The sequence below is a fragment of the Erithacus rubecula genome (genome assembly GCF_903797595.1).
Source record: "Erithacus rubecula genome assembly, chromosome: 6".
NCBI lineage: Eukaryota > Metazoa > Chordata > Aves > Passeriformes > Muscicapidae > Erithacus > Erithacus rubecula.
Window position 1 is genome coordinate 48,860,294 of NC_136688.1, and position 22,037 is coordinate 48,882,330.

Sequence of the window (22,037 nt, forward strand, 5' to 3'; positions counted from 1 at the left end):
TGTTTAAAAAGCTACAAATGCCATCATGCATCAGACTATTATCAGGCCTTTCCCATTGCAGTGAAGCTGCAAACTCATTTGTTTCAAGTGCAGAAATTCACTTTGGGCAAATCAAAACTTTCAGGGAACATGAAGAGTCCTTTGTAAATTCTTCTGTTAAAAGAGTTGGAAGCTATTGAACTGGCAGGACCAGAGGGCTGGAAGAAAATGTAAGGTGGAGATACAATCTCTATTTTCTCAAATTCCTCTTCCACTTATTTTGGCTCCTTGGCCAAATTTCAACTCCCTCTGTCTGGGAGATTTTAAGGAGAACCTTGGTCATAGCTATACTTTGAAACTTATAGATGGAAAAAAAGACCTGCACAATAAAAGTTACCCTAAAGGAATTGAGGTGATTCCAGGATATCTGCCACAGGTGAATTAGGCAGGAATTTCACCATCATTGTCTAACTACCAATTATTCATTTTCTAATTTAACTATTAGTTACCCTGCACCTGCTTTAGTGCATTTGAAGGTCCTGAGAACAAGCAGAGGACCAAGAACATCTTGGATATTGCAGGTGGGGACTTGCACCAGCCCTGGCTGGCAGGCAGGGGACACACAGGCTGTGGGGGCAGGCAGGGGGACACACAGGCTGTGGGGGCAGGGGGACACACAGGCTGTGGGGACAGGCAGGGGGACACACAGGCTGTGGGGGCAGGGGGACACACAGGCTGTGCTGGCAGGCAGGGGGACACACAGGCTGTGGGGGCAGGCAGGGGACACACAGGCTGTGGGGACAGGCAGGGGGACACACAGGCTGTGGGGGCAGGGGGACACAGGCTGTGGTGGCAGGGGGACACACAGGCTGTGCTGGCAGGCAGGGGGACACACAGGCTGTGGTGGCAGGCAGGGGACACACAGGCTGTGGGGGCAGGCAGGGGACACACAGGCTGTGGGGACAGGCAGGGGGACACACAGGCTGTGGGGGCAGGCAGGGGACACACAGGCTGTGGGGGCAGGCAGGGGGACACACAGGCTGTGGGGGCAGGCAGGGGACACACAGGCTCTGGTGGCAGGCAGGGAGACACACAGGCTGTGGGGGCAGGCAGGGGACACACAGGCTGTGGTGGCAGGCAGGGAGACACACAGGCTGTGGGGGCAGGCAGGGGACACACAGGCTGTGGTGGCAGGCAGGGAGACACACAGGCTCTGGTGGCAGGCAGGGGGGCACACAGGCTGTGGGGGCAGGCAGGGGGACACACAGGCTGTGATGGCAGGCACGGGACACACAGGCTGTGGTGGCAGGCAGGGGGGCACACAGGCTGTGATGGCAGGCAGGGGGACACAGGGGAACAGCCCCCAGGGAGCAGCTGTGGGTGAGATGAGCTGTGCCTGGCTGTGCTGGCACAGAGCCCTGCACCCTCCTGTTTGCTGGTGAGGTGTTTGCTGATGCTGCTATGTGGGTGCTGCCAGCTCCACAGGGAAATATTTATCAGCAGAGAAAAAAGACTTGTAAATACAGTTTGGTTTTCTTTCCTTTTATCCTTTCTCCCAGCCTACACTGAGTGGGGAAGCTGTTCACATAGGATGGAGCCAGCTCATCACACGTGGCTGTGTGTGCATGTCCGTGCCTGCCAGCTCAGTGCATTGCTATGATGCAGGGGAGGTATTTCTGACCACTGTGGTCCCTTCCAAGCTTGAAATATATCTGTTCTAAGTCCTGGTATCAGTCTAGTTCACTGGTATTTAAATGATGAGCCTGTACTATTTAAAGCACACAAGTATACATACATTTAAATACCTGCCATCTCATCTGTTGATATCATTTTTATATAGCAGGATGCCACACCAATTAAGTATTAGATAAGCTAATAAACCCTGCTGCTACACTTGAACATGACAGTATACTTCCAGGATGCTAATTCAGGATAAATCTTAAAATAGCCCACAGTGCAACCAGACTTCCCCATGTGCTATGTGGCAGACCCAAACTTTTGTCTAGTAGCAATATGGTTTATTGCCTTGTCTCCTGACTCAATTCTGTGACTGAGACTGGAGCACCTGCATTTTTCCTGACATATCTTTCCTTAAGTTAGCAGAGATGCATCACATAGAGGGCCCAGCATATCTCTAAGGGAACAGTGTAAACTCAGCATTTCCATGTCTTTTTCTTTACCTGCAAGGCAGAGTAGCTCTGCCCAGAGCTCAGGATTTTTTAGTTATGTCCTTGTGTGCCCAGCATCCAGCCTGAGCACTGCCACACTGTGTTGCAGTTTGCAGTATAGACATTATCTTCATTTGAATCTACCATGCTCTTTCCAAGAAATCCAATAGATAAATCTTCCCAACATATCTAGGAATAATCTTTAGAGCTTGGGGTAGTGAGGGGTAGTAAAATAGGCAGGGTGTTTTATCAGGGGTTCTCACTCAAATGCTGGTAAACCCTTCCTGGGAGCTGAGCCCTGGCTGGAGCACACATGAGGATATCCTCTATGTCAGGGGAATTTCAGTTCTGCCCGGGTCAGGCTGCAGGGTATCAACAGTATGAGGCACATGTATCACATTAATAAGCATCAGAGATTTGTAATCAAATTGTAGTGAAGACATGACTCAAGTTTGGAAAGCTCAGTGGGTGACACTGGCAGAGGGTGCAAAGATGAGCCTGGGGCCCCAGTTTCACATGCTGCCATGTGCTTGCCTTGCTTTTATCTCCCCTATCAGCCTCTCACCAGTTAGACCTTTGTGTTGTGCTTTGTGATGGCCAAGGAGAACAGCAGCTCTCCAGCAGCAGCCCTGCCCCAGTGCCCAAACCCAGCAAAACATCCCCAGGGCTGTGCCCAGCTCCTCCCGGGTTAGCACAGGCACGGCTGGGGGGACAGTCCCCAGCACAAACCCGTCCCTCTGCAGGAGGGCTCAGCCTGTCGCTGTTTGGGTGTGGTCAACATAGAAATTGAGAAGCACAGGGGAGTCAAACACTCACAACGTATCAATATCAAAGTCTACTTTCGTCTCGGAAACATGCCAGTAGTCCTCTCTAAAGGTCATCTTAGCATGCGACATGCATTGGTCCCCTTAGATACTTTCAGATATTTTTCTATATGAAAATAGATGTAAGCACCTTTTGGTAACTACTAACTGTATTCAAAATTTAAGTTTTAATAAAGCATTTTTTTCCCTCTGTAAACCAACAAAACATGGAACCCATTCGATGTGTGTTCATACCTGAGTGCCTCGTACATGACTTTTCCCAGGTTCTCATGTCAGGGGCACAGGTGCAGATATGGAACTGCCTCGAGCAATGTTCCAGCGTTGTCAGAAAAGCAGCTATGATGGAAATGGCAATCATTCCTTTACAATAATGTGGTAAATAGGGATGCTATTTTTAACAAAACAAAACAAAACAAAAATGTCTCTAATGCTCAGCCAGTTATACAAGTATCACATCAAGTAGTTTGTTCCTCAGGGGCACTAGCTGTTGGCAATCACTAAACCCTTACATTGTTTCTGTTATTAGTAACATCTTGCCATTTACTTGTCCCCTTCATGCTGGAAAATTTTACCGACTGAGAATGATCAGGATCTCAGTATATAAGGGCTGGGGAACAACTGACTCAGGGTGTAAATCACTGCAGAGGTCTGTATTTGGCAATGCTGGGTAAGTAACACCTAATTCACTGCAGATTTTCTTTTGACTCCTATGTAGGGCATAATCTGCGGCTCGAGGCATGGTTTTGGGTCAGCTCATTTATCATTATTAACTTGTTATGAGTTTTCCTGTCCATCTCTGCCGTGGTAAGTTCTGAGTGAGCAGGACGCCCAGCCCTCTGGCTATTCGTGTGCTGCTGAAGGCATTTCCCAGCGCAAGAGCTGCCTATGCTCTGCCTTCTCCTTGCTGTCCTCAATTACAATATAAACAATACTGCACCTTCAGAGAGAGAACAGAATGTTTTCAAACCCAGATAGCCACGCAAATAGAGCAGGGGTTCGGACCAACCCTATGCCTCAGCAGCTTTTCAAATTCACCTTGGAGCTTCTGTTAACAGTTCCCAGTTCTCTGCTCTTCTGATGGGCTCCCAGCTATCTCCCTTTTGCGGGGATGTGCAGGTTGGCAGCATGTCCACGCGGTGGCACTTCAGTCCCCAGCAGCAAGGGGACATGCAGAAAAGCTCAGCTCAGCTCAGCTCAGCTCAGCTCAGCTCAGCCCAGCCCAGCCCAGCCCTGCTCCTTCCTCCCAGCGCAGCGTGCGGCTCCCGGGCAGATCATAAACACAGGAGTGCCTTGGGATCGTGTCCTTCACTCAAGGGTATTGAAACACCTTAGAATACAAACAAAGGGTTGCATTAAAGTTTGTTGGAACACACGCAAAAGTTTTTATTGAAGTTCATCTTTAAAGAATGAAAAATAAGGTAATTTCTGCAGCATACCCAGGGGAGTTACCAGTTGATAATTACATTTGCCTGAGAAGCCTAATTTTGAGAGCTTACCTGATTTACTCAGGAGTTGGAACTGTATCACATAGCCTTTCTTTCCCATCAAAATGTATAAAATACCAAATATTTTATCACCTCCCAGTTAGCTGCTCACAAACAAGGTACGAGATGGAATTTTTCACAGGGATTATTTCATGACTGATTCCAAATGCAAGAACTTACAGATAATTACAATTTCTTCTTGAAATCTGCTGAAAAAGCATTGATGAAGCTCAGAAAAATCAATGTTTCATCAGAACATTCATTGAAAGGCTTTAAAAACATGGTTTCATAAGCTACTTTTTGATTTTAAACTTTCTCAGGGTGATGTTATTCTTGCTATCAGCTATATCTTTCCTAGTGATGAATACTGACACCATGATATCATCATATGCACTGACTGACCTTTGGGAAGGAATGGTAGTTTTTTCCTGAAAACAATCAGTCTTAACTGATTAACACCCCTAACAGGAAAAGAAAAAAAAAAAAAAAGTAGTTTCAATTAAGATGAATGAAAACAATTATTACATAATTAACGACGATCTTTGTGAATATGCACTCTAAACAGAAAAGAAAATAATTAATGGTTGTAAGGCAATTATTTTGAGCCAAAGAAGGATCTACCAGTTCAAGAAAAATCAATGTTAACATTTACTGTCAGAAAGCCAAATCAGAAAGCCAAGGAAAACCTGCAGACTGTTGCCTTCCAGTACAGTCAGTTTCCACTTGGAAACTGAAATGAGCTGACTCTTGGAGGTGCCTGGCAGAGGATTGATGCATTGGATGGACAAAACCAGGGGATGCCGTGAGTTACATCTTTTCCCTTCTGCAGAGAGGCATGACCATATAGCAGCTGCTGAGGGAGGGCTGCAGGGAGAATGCATCCCATTGGAAATGAGATGAAAACTCCTGCAGTGTCTCCTACGGTGCTGCTAAACAAGGCAGAAACCCAGATGTGAAAAATACACATGAAAAATTTCCAGGTATCTTGGTTTGCTGTCTGCAGATGGTTGAGCAATGTTTGTGCAGAGAAAGGAGTGTAGAATGGGGCTGTCCTGTGAAGGTCTGATTGGCAGTGCTGTGCTTGTTTTCCTTAGGGCATAGTGGGGCTGCAGGGATCCTGCTTCTGCTTCTCCTGCTGCACTCAGAGCTGTGGAAATGGTGGAGAGGAGTGTCAGCCACCTCCTATGCAATATAAGCATCCCTTCAAAGGGATGGAGTGGGCACAGGCAGCTGCAGTATTGGTGAAGGTGACCTGACCAGGCTCGGAGAAGGAAGGAAGAAGGGGAGGGTTTATGGAGGTTGTTGCAGTGGTTGAAAGGCTGCTGTACTAAGGGCAGGGTGGGAAGAAAGGAGGATGCAGTAGATGGTTTGTATACCTTCTTGGTTTTCTTGAGCAATGTGAGGTCTTACTGTTCCTGTAAGAAATCCCCAGAGTGCAGAGATCCTGCTGAGGCCAGTGATGGCTCCTGGTGCCATCCTCCATCACTTACCCTGGCTCCTTGTGAGTCAGCTTCCTTACTCAGCTCCCACAACTGCTTGTTGCCAGGAGTTCCCCTGTGTAACAATTTGTTGTGAAAAATCTATTGACATGTTGTTGTATCATTTCAGTGGCACCTCCTTGTTCTTGAATTATGCAAAGTAATGACTCAGTTTGTCCCTATTTATCTCCAAACCACTGGTGGTTTTCCTTACACCTGTCAAAACTTCCCTCATGCATCCTTTTTCCAGTTTGAGGCTTAACCTGTTCTGTGCTCTCTGCTGAGCTGGAAGGAAGGGTGCATGGCATATTCCCACATGGTGAGTGCGCCCCAGGTTTATCCAGGTCTTTATCTACCAGTACATTCAGGAATCTTGTTTTACTTGCTCCCCCATTTCTAATCATCAATGCTCTGCTTCCTTCTTTGACCTGTACTGAGCATTAAGGTGAAGTTGCTGAATAAGTACCACCACTAAATATATAGAACTGTTTTTCATGTATATGAATATGTATACACATATTTTGTCTTCCCCCATTCATTACTTTTCATTCATCAGAAATTAATTTCCACCATTTTATGGCTTTCTCTCTTGAGTCCTGCAAACCTTATGCAATTTGTGTATTAGATTGCTTGTTTTGAATAAAATAGTATCACCTCTCACTCCTGTGTCTGGATGAGGAACAAGAATGTTGTATAACACAGAGCCCAAAGCAGACTGCTCTAAAAACCTTCACCTACTGATTCCTATGGGCATCAACAGTATATTTCCTTAGCCTCTTCTAATTTAAACAGTTAAAAGTCAACAAAAATCCTCTGCCTTCCTTGTCCTGGTTCACTTTGTTTGTCTAGGAGCCTTCAGAGATGAGGTTTATTTAAAACATTTTTGTAAATAAACATAAGAAGGTGCAGCATCCTTCCTAATGTCCATTTGTGCAAAGTATCACCTCCACCCAGGAAAGCATACATCCAAACACACTCACACACATATATGTGTATATATCTATCATAGAATCATAGAATGGCTTTGGTTAGAATGCACCATAAAGATCATCTACCTCCACCTTCGTCCCCTGCTATGGTCAGGGACACACCTTTCACTAGACCAGGTTGCTGAAAGCCCCATTCCACCTGCTCTTGAGCACTTCCAGGGACAGGGCATCCACAACTCCTCTGGAACACCTGTATCAGTGCCTCTATATCCTCACAGTAAAGAATTTATTCCTAATATCTAATCTAGATCTACGTTATTTAAGTTCAAAGCCATCCCTCCATGTTATATCACAAGGAGCCCTTGTAACAAGCGCTCTCCAGCTCTCTTGCAAGAGCCTCCTTATTCTGGGGGCTGAGCAGCTGCGGCTCTCTCAGCCTGTTTTTACAGCAGAAATGCTCCAGCCCTGTGAGGATCTCGGTGTCCCTGTGCCCCTCGGGCCCAGGGTGGCGACACCGTGTGCGGTGTGACGCTGTGTCCGTGTGTCCGAGCCGCTTTAAGGGCTCTTTAAGCGCGGCCGTCCCTCCCCCGGCCCGCCCCGCTCGCCCTTTGCTCCGTGCGGGGCGGCGCTGGCTCCGGCGGGGATGGAGCCGCTGTGGGCAGCGGGGGGGCTCCTGCTGGCCCTGGCCCTGCTGGCCTTCCTCCTCTACTGCTGCTACGTGCGCTACATCCACGCCAAGTACGACCACATCCCCGGCGCGCCGCGGGAGAGGTAAGGGCCGGCGGGGCGGCTCTGTGGCTCTGCGGCTCTGCGGCTCCGTGTCCGCAGGGCGCTGCCAGGCTGGAGCCGTGGGGCGCTGTCAGAGCGGCGATAAACGCTCCGGCCGCGCCTTGTGCCCCTTGTGCCCCTTGTGCCCGCTCCCGGGCAGCGCTGGCACCGCCGAGGGTCGCGCTGCCTGCCCGGACTGCGTGTCCTGACCGACATCTCCCGGGTGGCCACGGCGGCTCCAAGGGCTCTTTGCGTGCTCATGGCCCTGAAGGGACCCGGCAGCACCGCCCGCCGTCCCGCGCTGCTCCGGGAGGAGCCAGGACACTGACTCCGTGCTCTCCTTCGTAAGCCGGGCGTTTAGTTTCTGCCAAAAGTAAATAAAAATGTCATAAGTGATAAGGGACGGTGAGAAAGCTGCCAGCCAGGCAGTGGCAGCGCTGTCACAAGCGGTCATGGTTCCTGCAGGTGTGTGTGAGCTTCCCACGTAACCTCACCTGTGGCTGCACAGAATATGCCACGGGAAGAGACAGCAGCACTTACAGGGGCACCACTCCCCCCTGCCCACCTCCAGGCTTCAGCCTACTTGTGTCATCAGGGTCAGATACCAACACTAGAGAGAGGATCCTCTTGTCATCCCTGAACCTGCTCGTCCTTCGGTTCATTTCGAGGTGTGAAGTAACAGCATAGAGTGATGGCACACCATGAGTGGGACCTTGTTTCCTGTGCTGCAGATAGAGCAGTTTTCAGAGCTAGCAAAGCAGTTGTGTTGTATTTGGGGCTTTCACATCTTTTTGGAATACAGCTACAAAGGTGGAGTCAAACAAGTGGAGGATTAAAAGTTTCTGCAGATGTCGAGTAACTTTCTTGAGTTCTTGTTATTTTAAGCACCTCCCAGTTCAAACAGTAATAAAATAAATGCCTCTTTCCCCCTGTAACTTATTTATATTGAAAAGGATGATAGCATGGCTCTCTGTCTCTCAAATGGAAAACAGACTTTCAGTGCAGCTTGGTTCATTTAGAGAGGAGCCTGGCCGACTCTTCCCTCAGATTTATGCAAAGCCAGTGGGAATTCACTACTCACAGCTGAAGGAAGGAATTGATGTCTATGTTTTTAGTGCAGCTATTGCATTTGAAGAGTTAAAATTTTTTATTAATTTCTTCAATTTCCATATTAACCAGTAATTATCCTCCTCAGTATTTGAAATGATATAGTTTTGGACAGAAGTTCCTTATTTCCCTTAACAGAAGTCCATTGACAGAAATGTAGTTATACTTACCAGGGATGAACATGTATTAAAGAGTATTTAATGCAAATGTCTCTTTCATGCACAGCAATGGAATAGCTGCAGTCAAGATTCAGTCAGGCAAAGAGCAAAGCAATTTGTGGGGGCTCCCATCCAGCCCCAAACATCTCCTATAATACAGCATGAGAAAAAGATCTTGTCCTTCATCTCTGTACTGGTCTTCCTGGCTGTATGTGAGCACCAGCCTGTCTTTGGTCCCAAATTTTCCAGCTTGGTGAGGGCAGGGCATTGGCACAGCTCAGAGTTATTTTCATCTTCTCTTACAAGGAAAACGTGAGCAACACTCACTGAACAACAAGGATTTCAATCCATACAAAACCCTATGTTGGCATCTTCATGACACTCTTCACCTTCATATTCTGCAGCTTTTTATTTGGACACCTGCCAATCATATGGAGGATGGTGAGGAAACAGGAGTTTACACCAGATCTCTTACTGCAGTGGTAAGTTGGGGCACACTGATAACATGAATGGGGTAGTCCTGTAGCACATACAGAGAAATCAAGGCACAATGACCATTACAGAATTCCATAATTAGCATCACTGAGAAGGTTGGCAAAGGAGCTAGAGAGAACATTGATCTTTCAGATCAGCTTAGATATTAGAAAGAACTTTTTTACCTAAAGGATGGTTAGCCATTGGAATAAGGATGCTGGTGGTGTAACTTTTTGGAAATGTTCAAGAGATGTCTGGAGTGGCACCTGGGGATAAGGTTTAGGGGTGATTATGGTGGTGATGGGTTGACAGTTGGATGAGATGATCTTGAACCTGTCTTCCAACCTTGATAATTCTGTCCTGTGATTCTCTTAATGGCTTTATTGGCTGGGGGCTGTGGTAGTTCCCACTGCAATGTGCTCTGGTCCTTCCAGGCTATTAGGTCTGAGCTATTACATGTTGCTAGTTTGTACCATCGTTCTCTTTTTTTAAAATTTTCTCTTCTTACAGGGCAGAGAAATATGGACCTGTTGTACGAATGAATGCCTTTCACAGAATCTCAGTATTGATTGTGAGCCCTGAAGGAGTGAAGGTACTGAAAAATAAAGCCAAATCAATAGTGGGGATCAGCCCATCCCTCCATAATGGGAGAGCTGGTGCCTGATGATCAGAGCAGCCAAACTGTGCTTGGCTCTGGCTGGGTTAAGAGAATGAGGTGCTTTGCTCTTCAGGCTGTCCTGATTTATTTTTTTTCCTTGATCAGTTAATTTATTTTGTTACTTTTATTTAAACAGCACATATAGCAAACATCTTCCATTTGTAAAAAGCAGTCTCTCTGCAAGAACTTAATATCTCAAATAAATGGGGCATGAGAGACCAAATTCTTTCTCTAAATCTTTTCAATTACAACTGAGTGAGATTTCAGGTCATTGGGCAAAAAAATGCTAGAGGCACAGGAACTAAGGAATCAGGGCGCACCAAATAATTCATCTACTCTTCAGACTAGTGCTGCACAAGAAGAAATTAAATGTGTGTGAATGAAAGTTTGTGTTTTGCCTGGGGAATGGATTGCATGCAGTATTCACTGACCTGAGGTTTTGTTTTAGGAGTTCTTGATGTCACCACAGCACCCAAAGGATCCAATAGTGTATGGTACTCTCTTCAGCCTATTTGGTGAGAGGTAGGCAAAGCCCATCTGAAGCCACTGTGATCTTAAAATAAGTGCAAGATTAGTAATATCACAAGCATGACATTTTGACTCAGACCATTTACCTTAGTGTGGGGATTAATTTCTAATTCCAGACACGTCAGCAGCATGTATCTATGAAGTTACATGTCAAATCAAATGTCCTCCCAGTCAGGGAGGAGGATATGCTGAATTTTGTTTTACCTTGATCATGAATCCTTTTTCCTGCTGGGGATGTCCATTTAGTCTCAGAGCAGTCTGCTCAAGATCATCATCAAACTTCTCAGATTTTAGATCACTGATTTTAGAGCACTCCATAAAGCATGTCAGTTTGCAACTTCTAAATTTAATTCCGAAAATAAGGAATTTTTCTTTGTCAGTCTGAAGCTTTTAAAAATAGAATACTCCAGTTATTATATTAATTATTTGCATAACTCCTGTAATGAACCAGTATATTATTGGATTCAGCAGTCCACACCTACCTGGAGGAAAAATCTGTGGTTTGGTTGCTGTCCACAGCAATGCAATGGTTGCATACTCAAATGTGCTCACTCATGCGGGAAAAATAAAATACAGTAGATGTGAAAGATTAAATTTGTGACTACATGGGGTTCAGCAGGCTCCCTTGCATAAAACTACTCCTTTCCTTGTTTTGCTGTGTGCTAGGTTCTTGGGGAATGGCTTGGTAACTGTTTGCAGCCACGAGCACTGGCACAAGCAGCGGAGGATAATGGACCCGGCTTTCAGCCGCAGGTAGGGCAAGCATTTCTGGGATGATCTAGCTGTTGCTTTTACTGTATTGGCATGCTTCTCCCTGCCATTATTTGGTATTTGGATGAAAAAGACCCCAACATTCACTGCCAAAATCATATTTAACTTAGAATCCAGCACTCCATTCCCATGGTAAGTATGATTTGACAAGACTTCCCATGGAGCAGTGACACCCCTGTGAACTCAGCAATGGCAAAAAAGTCCCAAGGTTGTGTATCCTGGAGCATGGTTATGGCTGCCTTATCCTGTTGGAAAAGATAAGGCAGAGGGTTGGTCTGGTTTCCTTGTGCACCTTGATGTATGTAGGGTCCAAAGATAAAGTGCATGTGCCTTGGTGGGCACAGGCCACTGCCCTTTGCCATGACAGATGTTAATTACTTGGCAGGGCAGAGCAGGGCTGCTGTATGAAGAATGTAGCTCATTCTATATGTTTGCTTTTTAATGTATAAAGACAATTATAAATTTTTTAAAAGTTACCATTTTCTATGGAAAATAACAAAGGTTATTTTGTCTGAGCAAAGATCTCCTCTCCAGAGCCCCCATTACTCATCTTTATTGATTGTTCAGCTACCTGATTGGTCTGATGGATACTTTTAATGAAAAAGCAGAGGAGCTGATGGAGAAGCTAGAGCAAAAGGCAGATGGAAAAACAGAGTTTAGCATGCTGTCGATGATGAGCCGGGTGACTATGGATATCATTGGAAAGGTACCAGCTGTCCCTCTCTTGTTTCCTCTGCAACTGGCAGGAAGGGATGGAAGTAATGCCTACCAGCAGCAGGGTGGGATCAGGAGCTGGAGGCAGGGACAAAAACCTTTGCCTGGCAGTGCCAGAAGAGCTGCAGGACTAATTGAGCCACTTCCATTCAGGCTGAGCCATGGGGAAGGGCAGCTGGGGAAGGGTCTGCATAGTCTAGGTGTGGCCTTTGCAAAGTCCTTTCAGCCTCATAGCTCCCAGCCCTCCATGCCAAAGGGACACACAAGGGCTCTTTCATGGCTGGAGGTTGTCTTATTGCCATGAAATCTGCCTTACACTCCTTTTCCCTTTCTATGCAAACCAGTTTGGGAGGAATGGAGAGTAGTAGTAAATTATTAACCCACCCAAATAAGGAGAAAATATAATGTTGATATTGCCCTCCCCTCACAGCGAGGTAGGATCTAGCCTGAGATATTTTTGGGGGAAAGCTGGTGCTGTGAGGCTCTCCTGCTCTTTCACCCCCACCCTAGCAAGTTGCTTTTTTCTCTCCTGCTTCTCAGGTAGCCTTTGGCTTGGAATTAAATTCACTGAGTGATGACCAGACACCTTTACCCAATGCTGTGACTAAGGTTATGGAAGGACTGAACAAAGCATGTGTCCCCTTCATGAGGGTCTGTACTCTCCTCACTTCTGTCCTCTCCTCACATTCAGCTGCTCCTGCTTGAGTTCATGGAGCTGTGCAAGGTCCATGTACGTCAGGCAAACAGTCATCTGTAGATCTTTCTCTCCAATTTGCATCAAGATAAAATTCATTAGTGCTTTAAAAAGCTCATGAAATTAACATTAATATTTAATGCTTCTTTTTATTTCTTTGGTTCCCCTCTGCATGTGTCTCCTTCTGATATGGTTTTATGTTCTCATACCCATTAAAAATTGAGAGTTTTGCCATTTGTCCAAGAAGGATGGCAGCCTTCACTCAGGGTGGAAGAAATTAGAGCATTCTTGCATTTTCAACCCAAATTCACCTACCAAATTCATCTACTAGGAAATGATGGATGTAATATGAAATATTTAAGTAAATAATTATTGCAGAGTCTCATGAAAGCTGTAGTTCAGGCTTTTAGAGCTCCTGTTTTCATTTTTGAGACGAGGGGTGAGATTCTGCATTGCATGCTGGAGTTTCTTTCCATGGAGAGATGATGAATTTTGGACAGTGCCCAAAACATCAGCTCTGATGAGACACAACACCAGCATGCACAGATTGAAATATTTTGTATTTCAGCCCAACCCTTCACCCTGTGGGCATTCAGTTTGTTGCACGGAGAGCAAATGTTTTTGTGACAAGCGTCATTAAGCAAAAAACAAAGTGCTCACTTGTAAAATAACACTGACATTATTTTTACCAGCCAAAGGAATAAAATGACAAAAGAAATTCTGTATTCAGTTCATGCCAGGGAAGCAGAAGTTTGTAAAGGAGGTGAGGGAGAGTGTGAGGCTGTTGAGACGTGTGGCAAAGGAGTGCATTGAGCGCAGGAGAGAAGCCATCCAGAGTGGGAAAGAAGCCACAATGGACATTCTGACACAGATACTGAAAGGAGCTGGTAAGAGACACCTTGTTGTTTGAGTCAATTTCTCTGTGGTATGTTTTGCTGTGAATTTCAGGGTGGATTGTTTCAGGGATCTAAACTTGGATCTTCCTTTAAAGTTGTTTTCACACTAAGATAGCGAGAGTTGCTTTGAAAATTCCCTGCTCTTTGTGTTGGATCAAATATTGGTCACAAGTCACCACTGAAATGCTCACTCAGTGTCCTCTCTCAATGCCATCTCAGCAAATATGTGCTAAACAGAGCAGAGCATTCTGGCTGGTCCAGTTGGGGCATGGGGGCATTTTCTAATCCTGCTTGGTTTTTCTATCTTGACAGCTCTGGAGGAGACCAGAGATGATGAAAACATTCTGGATAACTTTATCACTTTCTTTGTTGCAGGTTGGTAGCTATTTTAATGCTTGGATATGAGCTGTACTCATTCTTGAACTGTCTACAAGGTCATGATTAACACCCTTGTTAATCATAATTAACATCATGATTAACATCATCACTCCATGTGATGCTGCTGCAACCAGGAGTCTTTTGGTTAGAAGACAGCAGACTGCCATAGGACCAGTGGGACATCTCTTAATTTTCTCACAAGCAAATTATGTATTATATATATTATAAATTAAATTTATGTAATATATTTTATATATTGTAATATATCTATAATATATAATATTTCAGTGATACCAACACAGCAAATAATGCCAGGCTGATGTTTTCCAACCACTGGCTTCCCACTCTGTTTTCCAGCCTCTGTCTTTCCACTGCCCACTCAGGTGCAAGGCTATTCCTTATGGGGTTCTGGCCCTTCCACCCAGATCCCACGAAACCTCACCAAAAACATAGTTTACATATTCAATGTGTCTTTGCATCACCTCACCCACATGATTAAATGCCATTCTTGCCTAAGCAGGAGAAGGCACTGTCAAGCCAATGAAAAAATGTATGGGCTGAGTAATTATGTGAGATAAACAATATTTTGCAGATTAAGAGGATTCATAAGAAGGTGAGGTCAAAATACTGTTCTTTGGCAAGAAATATGTTATTGCAGCAGACATCTTTGCAGAAGTCTGTTTTCTGTAATGTTTTAAAAGAGCACATATGTCTATCCATGAAAAAAAGGAAAAGCTGTCCACGTCAGAAAGGCACAAAGTGGGTGAGGTAGGAAGGGTCTTCTGGTCCAACCTCCCTGCTCAAGAAGGGTCATCCTAACGTGTAAAGCAGACCTTTCAAAGAAAGATGGTGACATGCTCTGCTTTCCCTCCAAACCTGCAAAACCTTCCTTTTTGGCAGAACTGTGTGTCCCATAATAGGAGAAGGCAAATCCTGGACCTCACTGGCCTTTCTGTTAGGGAGCTGATGATCAGTAGGTGCTGCATGCAACCACTGCAGCTTTGACTTGGGCAAGATGGGTCATATCTTTGCCAGCTATGTCTTTTTCTTGTCATTGTTGAAAGGTATTTACATAGACTTTACATACCTTTTATTATTTCCTTTATTTTCTAGCATATTTGAAATATAACAGTCAGGGTTTGATATTTAAAGCTTCCTATTAACAATCACCCTAGTAGCCCATCTTTGTATCATGTTATTATTTCATACTAACTTTCAAACTGGTTTTTGTTATCATTAGGTCATGAAACCAGTGCTAATCAGATGACATTTACAGTAATGGCACTGGGTCAGCATCCTGAAATACTGGAAAGGTATGTGTGCTCCAATTTGCAGACCCAACTTGATGTTAATTTCAAGGTGAACTTAATTGTAAGAGTTATTAAAAAGATAGGATCAGTTCCCAATAAATTCTAGCCTCCCTTCAAAAATAAACTGTTTCGTAGTGCCAATATATCCAAAATGTATAAAAAGTAAAACCTTAAGATGGAATATTTCAGTTTCACCTAGGTGATTTTTTCCAAAGCCTTTATACACACAGGTCCCAAATCCCACCTGATTCAGCTGCCCTGTGTGCACATTGCCTCATCCTGATATGAGGTATGAGTTCAGGAAATCTGGATTTGGTTGCATTTTGCCTGAGGATGGGTGTTTAAGTCCAACTCAGTGTCTGGAAAGTAAAAGAGTGTAATTTGTCAACTTGCCTGGCAAGAAGCAGGCATCTGCAGCTAACAGGTTTTAATTGAACTGCAGGGCTCAGGCTGAAGTGGATGAGGTCCTTGGTGCCAAGAGAGATGTTGACTATGAGGATCTTGGCAAGCTCACCTACTTATCACAGGTACTGTAGGAGTGAGGTAAGATACCAGGCAGAGCTGTTTGGTAGCACCTCTGGCATGTCATGGAGACATGACACACTTCTAAAATTAAAAAACTATGCTAATATTTTATCCTGATAGTGTTTGTCCCCAGAGAGTCAGCAAGTAGGTAGCCCAACACATTTGCAACAGCCCAGCCTTATTGAAAAAGATGTTCCTCAAATTTACAGGTTCCTTCATTGCTTTCCTTAATTTTTCCAGGTCTGGGAGCTAGAGTAGAGTTGCATGATCCCTATCTGCTTAAGTTGAAACAATAGCTGTAATTTTAAGGAAGGTGTGCAACTTTGAGCCCAACCTGTGTGTGAATCCCACACACTTTCCCAATTCACTGCTCTATTTTTGTTTTATTATTGTTTTAGCATTTCCAGCTATGATCTCACCATATGCAATAAAGTGGCATTTGAGCCAAAAGTGATGGCTAGGTTGTCTAATGTCAATTTTTCATTATTCAGTCTTGAAACCCTCTTCAGTCACTTGGGGGTAGTGGGGAAAAGACTTTGGTCCTAAAAGAGGTCTTGTGTATAGAAATGCTAGTTGGTAATGAACTGCAAATCCAGGGTTGGCTATTAGCCAGTGTTTGTGTTGCATTTCCTTTTTTTTTTTTTTTTTTTTTTTTGAGATGGGGGATACCAGTAGCCCTCAGAGAGGCTGAATCACAGTCCTGGCAGCTATTCTGCATAAATTGCTGTGTGATTTTAGTAGTCTGCCATGATCCTTTTTGTTTTAAACTTTCCTGCTGAGGTGAGCAACAGTGTTTTACCATTTGGCATATCCCATGCCACAATTTACTGTGCTTTGATAGCAGATAGATTTCATAGGTCTATTTCTCATAAGGAAAAGGCAACTCTGTGTGATTACAGAAATCAGCAGGCTTCCTTAGGCTTCTCCAAACACCATCACAATTATACCATTCCAATTAGGATGAGGTATCTAAGCCTTTCAGTTTTAAGACAGATCACATGAGAGCTTCTCAAAGCAGACCATTTATTTAACAGCATAAGCTTGGATCTGTACAACCAAACTCAGTCACCCTTGGTCAGAGCCAGTCCATCACTGGAGTATCAGAGACTATGGGACTCCTCTCCTGTTGTTCAGGCCATTCTGAATCCTTTAGTCCAGGTTTCTTTTCCATTAGTCCACTCGTGCATGCACACTGTTAATTGCATTTTCAGTGCGATGCTCATGTGCACTGTTAATTAGGTTTCACTTTGATGAAATAAGCAATTCTTACAGCTCACTGGCACCAAAAGAAATGGTCTTGTTCCATTTTTTTTCTCAACATTCCCTTTTCATTTTCCTTTGCCAGGTTGTTTTTTGTCTTTTCAGGGCTCTGACCTGGCTCAGCTCCTCGAGCAGCAGAAGCAGGACAAAGGCAGGAGCTGGGAGTGGGGAGGAGGTGGGAGCAATCACCCACCCTCATGGCAGCAGTGCCCAGAACAGCTCATCAAGGGCAGGAGACTTCACTCTTAGATATTCCCTAAGACTTTTTTACCTAGTTGTTCATCTGACTTGATGTGTTAGATCTGTTCCAGTATCTCTTCTGAGTTTTGTGTCTTTTTCTCTGTATTTTACCAGCTGTAGGAAAGAGCCAGGCCTGAAGGAGCTGACTTAGCCATGTATTTGGAATCCAAGGCAGATAGACCAGCATCCGTTCCAAAAGTCAAAACCTCCCATTTAGTGAAAGTGAAAGGCTATAGGGAGGTAATTAATTCTCTTTCTGCTTCCATCATGCATGAGCTGGCTGCTCTCTGGTGCTTTTTGCTGACAGGTTTTGAAGGAGTCTCTGCGGCTGTACCCGCCCGTCTCAGGCACGCTCCGCAGGCTGGAGAAGGACAGTGTCATCAATGGCATCAGAATTCCTGGGAACACCACGGTCTTTGTGAGTCCCATCACCAGCAGCAGCCCTTAGCTGCCCCACTTAATCCAAATGTAACTGACCTGTGGATGACAGGGCATAAATCTTCCCTGGGCATATCTGTACTGGCTTCTCTAAAGTTTTGACCAAAACTGGGGTATGAATTAAGACTCTTAGTTGGGACTGGGGAGTGGAAGGCATTTTCAGTATGTTGCTCCTGACTAACAGAAATGAACTCTTTCTTGCCAGCTCAACACTTATATAATGGGAAGGATGGAAAAGTTTTTCAAGGATCCACTTACTTTTGATCCAGATCGGTTCAGCAAAGATGCACCTAAGTGAGCTTCTTTTTACTCCCATGTTATTAAATATGTATTGAGGCACCATTACAGGAAGACATTTCAAGGGAAAGAAAAGTAGAACAAACCTATTTTTCTATTCCAGTATGAGTAACACAATATCATCCAAATGTAAATAGAGAGCAATAATGCACAGCTTTTGTTCAATAATTGTTTAGACCACATTACCTTACAAAAAAAAAAGATCAATGTTATTGTTATTGAATGGTTATATTGAGGTCAAAACTTTGGGCCCAAACAAGATTGAATATTTGCCTTAGTACAATGCTAGCATTTAATGTATGACAGGCCTGGTCCCAGGGTGCTTGAAATGTCTCCATATTACAGAGGGGAGAAGGGGCTGAGGGAGATAAGATGCTGTTCAGCCATGTGGGCAGGCAGCCCAAGTCTAGTCAGTGGTCAGGAGCGCAGTGGAAGGGACCAGTGAGTGACCAAACAGATGCAGAGATCAGCACCAGCTACTTCATGAGTAGGAGTTTCCCTTCAGCCTAGAGTTAGTCTGGTCTCCTAAACCAATCAGCCTCTCACTCACATGGTTCAGAGCTGCCCAAAGGAGCAATAATTGGGCAGGTTGTGACATCCTCATGACAGGCTGAAGAGCATTTAGAGTGTGCTTGACATTCAGCTTTGAAATAAGGCTGGCATGCAACAAAACAGCTCCAGCAGCTGAGCCATACAGTAAAGAATGATCACAAGGAGATGTGCTGCTGAGCTGTATTGCTGCTCTGAAGCAAAAAAAAAAGAGTTAATTTGGAGAATGCTTTAACAAGTCCAATGGGCAGGGGGATATTAAGACCATTTCCTTGCTGCCATGATGAAATATTTGTTTGTTTCTTTACAACCAAGTTGTCAGAGTGACAATTTTGAATGTTTTTCTTTGCAGGCCTTATTACTGCTACTTTCCATTCTCTCTGGGACCCCGGTCCTGCATTGGGCAGGTGTTTGCACAGGTGAGTAGAGGCCTGGAACAGCACTGGGCCAGCTCAGGGTGTGCTGACACAGGTGGTGGTGGGCACCAGGGGCCACACTGATGCCCTGTGCACTGACCCCCTTCTGCTCAGGGGGAAGATCTCCCCCATGCCCATGACATGTGTCACAAATGCCATCACAAGAGCAGGCATGGTATCTGCAGGGAGGGGCAACAGGCTGCACTCCCTCCCAGCTGCCCTGGGTCAGCCTGCTTGAATCCAAACCCCTTAATGGCAATCACAGTCCTTTGCCAGCCAAAGTCAAGCACACAGGGATGTGCAGGGGGTCTTGGGGACCATCCCATGGCTGCCACTGACACAATCAAGGCAGGAAAAACATCAGCTGGAGGAGGGCACAAGCCAGAACTGGCACAGGTGAAGAGGGGGATACATTGACAGAAGGAACAATTTAATGTGTGTGAGCATGGCAGAGAGCATTCCAGGGCAGCCAGAGGCCAACACTTGGGGTCTGTGCTGTGAGCTCATCCAAGCACCAGCACTCAGAGTGCTTTAGTTTTACAGTCTGACTTCCAAAATGGGTTTAGCACATAAACAGACTGATCTTACTGCCTGTCAGTTGTCTTCAAATCCAGGAAGTCCCAGGTTTCCTGCCCAAACTCAACTAGCTGCATTAGCAGAGTAATATGTAACTTCTAAATCTCTGTATTGACAAAGCAGTATAAGATAGCAGACTGACTTTAAGCAGCTGCAGTCCAAGCTGTATTTGCTGTCACTGACAGTTTGTTTTTCTTCTTAACAGATGGAGGTAAAAGTGGTGATGGCAAAGCTGCTGCAGAGGTTTGAATTCCAGCTGGTGCCAGGACAGAGTTTTAAACTCTTGGAGGCTGGAACCATAAAGCCACTAGATGGAGTAATATGTAAATTAAAGCCAAGGAGCTCTGCAAGAGGCTGCCAGGCATGACTGCTCAGGGAGGGGAGTGTGGCATGCTATTCATAGTGTTTCTTCTGATTTTGAAGATCTTGATACTAATCAAAATTTAGATTTTGTAGATCCCTTTAGAGGATTACTAGACTGAAGTTATTTCTAACCTTCCTCATAATTTACTGAGGAAAACCTTACTAGAGTCACTCTACTGAGCATCTTCAATCTGGAAGTGTACCTGGAATTGCCAATTTGTTCTTTTTCTGGGGAAAAGATTTGGTTCTGAACGAGACTTGGAAAAGAACTTCCTTTTACTGGAGTATCCCTGGAGTGCTACACAAACCTACTCCAATCCCAGCCCATGGTTTCCACTGAGCTTATATACAACACAACATTGTCTAAGTAAGCCCCTGTTTGGGGAGTTTCTTACACAATGAAATCAGAAAAGAGTAGAGCACAGGTTTGGGCTGAATTTAGGAAGAGATGTTTGAAGATGGTCTCTTGGTCAAAGCAGTTTTTCTATCCCTGCTCCAAATGTGAATAACAATTGATGGGAACAATCTGAAAAAAACCCACAAAAATCAGAGTTCAAGGCTGCTACTTTCTCCTCTTGCCACTGCCTGATTTTTATTTTCTGTTCTACTTTTCTTTTAATATTATGCAAAGCACAGATTCACAGTCCACACTATAGAAAGGGACTCTCCTGCTTCCTCCTACCCCTCCACACAGCCTGTGCTCATTCTTCTGAGACACTCTTCTTTGTGGGGGAAGTCTTGCTGCATTTATTTTGACCTGGATCATTTTCTCCATCTTGCTTGCCACAAAGCTACAGTGATTAGACCAGATGGTCCAGTTAGGTACAGGAGGGTTGGAAATAAGTGCCTGAACTAAATGCTGCTTAAAATGGTATTGTCACTGAAGAAATGTGTCTGCAATTTGAGCCAGAGGCAGGAGAAGGAAGGTCCTGCACCCCTCTCTTCTGCAGATGTGCCTGAGTAGCTCACTGTGTGTAGGCTTGCAGCCAGGCTCTGCTAGAGAGAAAAACTGCCATTTGAAAATGCTGCCTTCCAGAAGTATGTGGATGCCTAATAGGAGTTTGGGCCTCCTCTAAAATGAAATTATAGAAATTATTCTCTAATAGAGAATTAAAGGCATTTGATGCTGTCACTTTTGTTTCTTGTCTTTCTGAATTAAAAGGGCAAGAACACAGTCTGTACTCTGTCAGGTTCCTGTGGTGGTTTCCACAGCAGGAGTAACCTCCCAGAGCTTCCCCTGACTTTGCTCCTGTTGTGCACCATCTCACTCAGTGCAGCAGTGGGATAGCAGGCCCAGAAGGTTGATGCTGCTTTTGAAAATGCAATCAACACCCCACAGTGTACCAATAGGACTTTCACCTGGGGTACCAGTACCTGTATTGCAAGGGGAGGTTTAGTCAGTCTACAAGTGGACCAGCTCTTCAAGACCTTGTGCTGAAAATCTGATCATGTCCTCCTAGGCATTAATAAAAGTTCATTGGGAAGACTGAGGACTCTTCAGCTGGACATGTGTTCCCAGGAGCTGCTGCAATAGGAAGTGGGATGTTCCATGCCAGTGAGGCTGGATGTGCTGGTGGTGTAACAAATGGCTGAATCCTGAGAATATGTCAAAGGCAGGGCAGTATCTCATGCTGTGAGGAGTGGGGGGGAAGCTGTGACAGGAGTGGCATATGCTGTGAACAGCACACATGCAGTTTGACAGACACTGGCAAATAGTGCTGTGGAAATGTGAGATGCCACCACACCAGGGCTCTGCTCACTGCTACCAGTGAAGGAGATGAAATTCATGAATTACACCTAACTGCTTTCTGCCACCTCTGCAATGAGGTCAGGCACCTCCAAGGAGGGCTCAAGAGGGGTGTTAGCATGTTAAAATCCTGCAGTGAATTTTGTCAGCCCTCATGTGCCCAAGACCAGAGCTTCCTGAATGATTTGTGCTTACCCTCCTTAGAGGATACTCTTCCTTTTCTCTCTGCAAGCCCAAATGCCCTCCAGCTTTTCAGGGAATACTGGCCCAGGCCTTTCTCTTTTTCCTGCATCCAAGTGTCTCCTGTC

At 45.0% G+C, this 22,037-nt stretch overlaps 1 protein-coding gene and 1 long non-coding RNA gene across 2 annotated transcripts; one reads left to right on the plus strand and one right to left on the minus strand.

Moving 5' to 3' along the window:
- Positions 1 to 5,005: 5,005 nt before the first annotated feature.
- On the minus strand, positions 5,006 to 6,774 carry LOC306803935. Its single transcript, XR_013774754.1, has 3 exons — positions 6,044 to 6,774; positions 5,832 to 5,953; positions 5,006 to 5,602 (listed from the first exon to the last, which is right to left on the minus strand). It is a non-coding gene; the product is annotated as an uncharacterized lncRNA (long non-coding RNA).
- A 684-nt stretch (positions 6,775 to 7,458) lies between these two features.
- CYP46A1 (cytochrome P450 family 46 subfamily A member 1) lies at positions 7,459 to 20,442 on the plus strand. The gene is made up of 15 exons (XM_079308196.1): positions 7,459 to 7,633; positions 9,300 to 9,377; positions 9,880 to 9,961; positions 10,476 to 10,549; positions 11,222 to 11,308; positions 11,894 to 12,032; positions 12,581 to 12,691; positions 13,465 to 13,621; positions 13,943 to 14,005; positions 15,249 to 15,321; positions 15,761 to 15,845; positions 17,651 to 17,761; positions 17,987 to 18,075; positions 18,980 to 19,046; positions 19,825 to 20,442. The coding sequence occupies exons 1-15, from the start codon at positions 7,506 to 7,508 to the stop codon at positions 19,984 to 19,986; spliced, it is 1,506 nt and encodes a 501-aa protein (XP_079164322.1). The 5' UTR covers positions 7,459 to 7,505; the 3' UTR covers positions 19,987 to 20,442.
- Positions 20,443 to 22,037: the final 1,595 nt, after the last annotated feature.